At 50.7% G+C, this 6,494-nt stretch overlaps 1 protein-coding gene across 1 annotated transcript; it reads right to left on the bottom strand.

Moving 5' to 3' along the window:
- Positions 1–421: 421 nt before the first annotated feature.
- Tnfrsf4 (TNF receptor superfamily member 4) lies at positions 422–3,475 on the bottom strand. Its single transcript, XM_050130128.1, has 7 exons — positions 3,341–3,475; positions 2,972–3,094; positions 2,312–2,419; positions 1,859–1,925; positions 1,222–1,418; positions 1,022–1,141; positions 422–931 (listed from the first exon to the last, which is right to left on the bottom strand). The coding sequence occupies exons 1-7, from the start codon at positions 3,468–3,470 to the stop codon at positions 861–863; spliced, it is 816 nt and encodes a 271-aa protein (XP_049986085.1). The 5' UTR covers positions 3,471–3,475; the 3' UTR covers positions 422–860.
- Between the last annotated feature and the right edge of the window lie 3,019 nt (positions 3,476–6,494).

Below are 6,494 nucleotides of genomic sequence, written 5' to 3' on the forward strand. Positions count from 1 at the left end.
TTTCTCAGGACAGACGAGGTCTGGCTCAAGAAGCAGACCAGTTTTCCAAAACAGCTGGATGATTGGCTGCTACATGGAGCCATAGCCACCCACGTCCAGAGATTCTAAGGTAGGACCTAGGTAGTGCGCAAGGACCACCAAACACTTCTCATGTGGCTGGAGAGAAAGGATAACTCTGAGTTATCTGCCTGAGTCACAGAGGTCAAAAGGGGCACAGTGGTTCATGAGCCCCTCTGGTGATCAGGATACTCAAGCTGTTTGCCAGGGCACTTTCCTTTTGGCTAAGACTCTTAGGTCCCCTTAGAGCAGTGGTTCTCAACCTGTGAGCTGTGACCCCTTTGGTGAAACTCTGTCTCCAAAAACATTTACATTACAATTCATAGCAGTAACAAAATTACAGTTATGAAGTAGCAACAAAAATAATTTTATGGGGGGGGTCACTACAACACGAGGGTTGAAGCGTTAGGAAGGTTAAAAGCCGCTGCCTTGAAGACTCTGGACTGCTCACCAAGCCGCCAGTTGGCTCCCCTAGTATCATCCCCTTGGCACTTCAGACCTCCCGTCTCCATACCCCTGTTCACACTGGAGAACACATGACTAAGTGTGAGTCTCTGAGCAGACCTTCACCTTGGCCTAAGACTCTTCCCCACCAGAAGAGGATGCAACCTCAGCCCCCTAGTGCCAGTCACAGACTCACAGTTGCTAGCACGTTTATTGGTGGTACCACCAGGCAGGCAGTATGCATAGCATACATAGGAGAGCCCAGAGCCAGCCCGGCACCTAGAACGGTGTGGAGGGTACTGGCAGGCACCAGGATATAGGCTGTCCATGCTCCATCAAACCCATTCCTGAGGTGCTGTTCAGATCTTGGCCAAAGTAAAGTGTGTGTCAGCTTGTTCCTCCTGGATGGGGATCCTGAAGCTGTTTCCCCCTAGGAGAAGCAAAGAAGGAAGAAGCAGTGAGGAGATATATCTCATCCCTCTAGGAAGCAAGCTTTATTAAGTCCACAGCAGGTACTCACAGTAGGGTTTGGGAGCATCAGGCAACCTCCAAGCCCTTCGGAAAAGGTACAAGGCCAGCAGAACAGTCAAGGGAGCCAGCAGGCCCAGGCCTAGGCCTAGGAAACCAGTGAATACTGGGCCTATGAGGAGAGTCTAACTGAGTGAACTCACTCTCCCTCACCTCCTCTCCCCTCCCTTCCGCTGGGCCAGTGTCCCTTACCCCTAGGAGCCACCTGGGTGGATGTAGAGAACAACTGAGAAGTCCTGGGCCAGACTGTGGTGGACTGGACAGTGGTTGGCGTGACTGTAGAGCCCTGGGTCTCCCAGAGCACTGTGGCTGGGAGGCTTCTGTCCTCACAGACTGCGTCCAAGCTGGGACTGGCCGGGTGCCGGGTCTGCTTCCCAGATAGGGTGCAGCTGTGGGGTGAGGGTGTCCATTAGCTAGAGACAACGGTGGAAGTTGCACTGGGTCATCCTCAACTCTGCCAAGTCTTCCACCCCAAGCCATACATCTATGTCTGTTTCTGTCCATCCCTGTCCTGCTTCTACATGAGGTTCTGCGCTCTCAAAACGCGCCCGGTACTTCTCCAGCCCTCTGAAGAACCACAACTTGAGAGCAAACATGTTTCTACAGCCTGGACTAGAATCTCACATGTCCCCACTCCACTTGCAGGGCTCCCCACAGGGGCTGTGTTGAAGGGAAGATGTCAGAAGGTCCCCTGGTCCGTGGATTTCTGTTCTTTGAACTGGTCCGTCACATAGTCATCTAGGCACCAGCTCTTAAATGCCCAAACCTTTCTGGTTCCGTCCCTTCCACACCCCCAGTCCTCAGTGTTCCAGCCAGCCACAATACTCACTTAGTCCAGGGCTTGCAGGCCTGGTTGTTGCCTGGAGAAAAGTGGCCAGGAGGACAGGGGACACAGTCTGCAGCAAAGACATAAGTCAACTCTCTGATGCTACTAGGTGGGCCTATATGTTGAGGCTGCTGGAGGTGGGGCCTGAAGTGGGGGACAGTGTTAAGGCTCACTCTCCAGTGCCAGTGCATGGGAATCTTGGTCTCTGCAAGCTCCTTCCTTCCCATGTGCCTCCCACTGGCACTGACCCAAGTCTTGACATGACCCAATGGGAGAGGGGCTTTTGGCCAAGACTAGATAGATGCTGGGGGAAGTAACAATGTACCCAGTGGGAACACGGCTTTTTATACCATTATCATGAAGGGTGTCAACACACATGGATCCTGACCACCTCGCACACACCGGCCATGGACAGACATGAACCTGCCTGGTGTAGGGGGCCACCCTGAGGCTCACCAACTCCAAGTTTGTGGCTGCTGTCTTGCCGGGGCTGGGTGCCTGGCTTGCACTGGCAGACAGTATCCTGAGTCGGTGTGCAATTCTGCTTGAGTTCACTCCCACTTCCTAGGGAAGATGAAATAGAGACTGTGAATGCGGCTTAACTAGCCCTGACCAACACACAAGGCAGGGTAAAATGGACTTGCCATCCCCAGTGGCACAGGAACAAAGTTGAAGCTGAGGGAACTCTGCAGCCTGACTTCAGGCTTCTTCTCTCCTAAGACCCTCTCTCTGGCTACTCTGTTCTTCCTGGTCATAAAGCCCTGTAGAAAGCTACTGAGCTAGCACAGGGCAGCTGTGGCCTCCCCCTTCTACCCTTCCCCAACCTGTCTCCAGCCTAGAGCATCTGAATCGGAAAGGTACTCTCAACATCGACTTCGGGCCTTACCCACTAGGACAGCTTGGGCAAGGCCCAGTTCCAGGAGGCCCTGGCTGAGCCTTCACCGCAGAGGACAGAAGTGTCCCCTGAGAAATTCCCTGGCTACTAAGGAACCCTTAGTGAACAGGATTCATCATGGCTTGGAGTTAGTTCTGAAATCATATGGGAAATATGGGCACCCATTGGTGCAGCTGCTTCCTTGCTGGGTTGGACAGTGAGTCAGGGTAGGAGGAGCTCACGTTGGTTGCACTGTGTACACTGCTTGCAGCTTTCATAATTGACTGCCTCATTGTAGAAGCCAGGTTCACACGGGTGGCATACAGTGTCCCTGTTGGCATCACAGCGGCTCACCATACCATTGCCTGGAGTGGAGCCCAGAAAGTTAAACACGTCAGCTAAGGCCCAGGACGGTGGAGACACAGCACCCTGACTCCTACAGAACCAGCCTTTTGGTTGGCTGTCTCAGACCTGGGAGCATCATCTGATATCACCTGAATTCACTTACCCGTCCCGCCCCCTAGAATATCTCTACCTGTGTCTCCATCATTGTCCCCCAACAATCATCCCTCCCCGACTCCGCCACTCCATCCCAAAGCAGGGCCGCTCACCTGGCTGGCACTCATGGCAGCACCTGTGACCACTGGGGTACGTATCTTCAACACAGTTGAGCCTGAATGAAACCCCAAGTGTGAGTCCCAGGAGCAGAAGTGCTGTGGGCTGCTGGACCCACACATACATCCTTGTCTGGGCTCTGCCTTCACAGGAGTCTGGGGTTTTTCCTTGCAGGATGTGGCTATAAGGGCTATGGGGGAGGGGCGAGAGGAGTAGGCGGGAGAGGCGGGAAGATAAGTGAGCATGTGTTTCAGTGTGTATGGCACAGGTGTAGAGTCCCGTAACGAGCTAGTGTTTGGGGCCACTGGGGTGAAGGGAGGTGCAGATACCCAACATACTCATATGGAGGCACACAGAGAAACACATGCACACAGGCATTTTAAAAAAGGATTTTATTTTTAATTATGTTTTTTTCTTTTTTTGGGGGGTGGCGTATGTATATGGTAAGTATAAAACCCAAGGAAGTCAGAAGAGCTAGAGTATAGGAAGTTGTGAGCCACCAGCGTGAAAACTAGGAACCGAACTTGGGTCCTCTGCAGGAACACTTGCTTTTACCTCTGCGCATGGTACTTCACTCCTTTAATCCCAGCTCTGCCTCGTTTACACAGTAAATAAATTTCCAGGACAGACAGGACTACATAAGAGAGACCTTGTCTCAAAAACAAAAACAACCAAAAAGAGCAGTACAAGCTTAACTATTAAGTCATCTCTCCAGTGTGAACAGACTTTATTTCTTTTCTTTCTCCCCTTTCCCCCTTTTTTGTAGCACTGGGAACCTAAATTCTCTTACTTGCTAGGCAAGTGTTCTACTTCTATATCCATAGCCTTTTTCATGTTTTATTTTGAACAGTTTTACTAGGTTGTCCAGGCTGACATTTGAATTTATTCTGTAGCCCATGTTTCAATCTTTTCTTTCCTTCTTTCCTGCCCTCTCTTTCTTAATTTCAAGATTCGTGTCAGGCAGTGGTGACGCACTTCTTTAATCCCAGCACTCAGGAGGCAGAAGCAGGTGGATCTTTGTGAGTTCAAGGCCAGCCTGGTCTACAGAACAAGTTCCAAGACAACCAGTGCTATAGAGAAACCCTGTCTTGAAAAAACCAAAACAAAACAAAAAAAGGAAAAGATTTAGTTCGAGACAGGGCTTCTCTGTAGCTTTGGTGCTCTTGTAGACCAGGCTGGCCTCAAACTCACAGAGATCCGCCTGCCTCTGCCTCCCGAGTGCTGGGATTAAAGGCGTGAGCCACCACCGCCCTGCCAAAAAGATTGTTTATTTTTAATTGTGTATAAGTGTGTGTGTAGGAAATGTATGCACGTGGTACTGGCACCCAAAGAGGTCAGGTGTCTGATCCTCTGGAGCTGGAGTTATAGGCAGTTGTGAGCTTCCTGATGTGGGTATCAGGAACCAAATTTGGGTTCTGGCCTTGAACTTCTCATCCTCCCCATCTCCCAAATGCTGGGATTACAGGTGTGTCACAGGCTCAGCGGGCTTTCTTTTCTTATATACAGACTACTGCACTGAAGGAGGAAATGGGTTAACTGGGAGGCACTGTCCTTATCATACACAAACTGTGACATGGCATAATTCTCCAATTAACTGGAAAGTTCCATGCTAGCTATGCATGTGGGTGCACACCTGTAATCCCAGTATTCAGGAAAGGCATGAAGACTGCAAATTCCAGGCCAGTCTGGATTACAGATGAAGTCTGTTTTGTTTTTAGGTTTAAAAAAAGAAAGGTGCAGGAATAGTCCTGCTGCAGAACGAGACACCAGCCTGGGGCTGGAAATCCCCCACCCAAGATCACATGTGAAAGCAAAAGTCCCCAGCTCTCTTATGGAAACTTATAATGTGGAAGGTCGGGTTGGGCTAGCAAACAGGTGGAAGAAGCCAGAGTAGGCCAGAGACTGCCTTCCCCATGCTTCTGAAGGACAGTGAAGGTCCTGGAGAGGAATCCTCAGGGCATCATGGGCAGCACTCCCTCCTTTCCTAATGAGAAAGGAAGGTAAACCTCACATTTGACACACCCGTCTCTCCTGAGGTCAGGTAACACTAAGGTGTCCTTCCTCCCCTCAGAACTCTGCTGCCCTTGGCTGTCATCGCACACAGGTAACCAGAGGTGCAGAGAAGACTAGATGTGCCCTGTATTCCTAGGGACTCCCTACAGAGGATCTGTACAGGACAGCAGGCCCCTTCTGTTTGGACCACACTGAAACTGAGTAGCTTCCGTGTAACTGAGATCACTGGCAGTGGCTGGTCTTACAGGGGAAACAGCTCTGAGATAAGGCACTAGGGGCTACAGTGGGGCCCTACTCACCCCCTCTGGGCAACAAGGGACCTAAAGCAACTCCCAACAGGCTGCTGCCCCTTGAGTACCAGACTGGAAACCATCAGACTCTCTAAAAGACCCGGTGCTTGCCAGGGCAGCACTACACTGCTCTCAGCACGGTGGTGGCGCATGCCTCTAATCCCAGCACTTGGGAGGCAGAGGCAGGCGGATCTCTGTGAGTTCGAGACCAGCCTGGTCTACAAGAGCTAGTTCCAGGACAGGCTCCAAAACCACAGAGAAACCCTGTCTCGAAAAACCAAAAAAAAAAAAAAAAAATGTAAGAGCTAGTTAATAAGAAGCCTGAGCTAATAGGTCAAACAGTGTTGTAATCAATAAAGTTTCTGTGATAACCAACAAGCAGTCTTTGTTTACACACCACACAGAAGTAGGTTCCTGTGTCATACAGGGTCGTCTAGAGCAGGCATAGGATTGTGAAGAGCTATCAGCTGATGTGGGAGTGATTTCTTACTAATAAAGAAACTGCCTCGGCCCTCATAGGACAGAAAATTAGGTAGGCGGAGTAGACAGGAGAGAATGCTGGGAAAAAGAAGCTGAGTCAGAGGGAGTGGCCATGATTCTCCCGCTCCAGACAGACGCAGGTTAAGATCCTCCCTGGTAAGCCAGCTCGTGGGCTACACAGAATATTAGAAATGGGTTAGAACAATATGTAAGAGCTAGCCAATAAGAAGCTGGAACTAGCCGGGCCAGGCAGTGTTTGAAAGAATACAGTTTCTGTGTAATTATTTCGGGCATAAGCTAGCCATGCAGGCGTCTGGGTGCCGGGGACGCAGCCCCACCGCTCCTATTACAACAATCAGCCGTCCTG

Source organism: Alexandromys fortis, unplaced genomic scaffold, assembly GCF_014885135.2.
Source record: "Alexandromys fortis isolate MF-2015 unplaced genomic scaffold, M_Fortis_MF-2015_v1.1 scaffold_330, whole genome shotgun sequence".
In the NCBI taxonomy this organism is placed as follows: domain Eukaryota; kingdom Metazoa; phylum Chordata; class Mammalia; order Rodentia; family Cricetidae; genus Alexandromys; species Alexandromys fortis.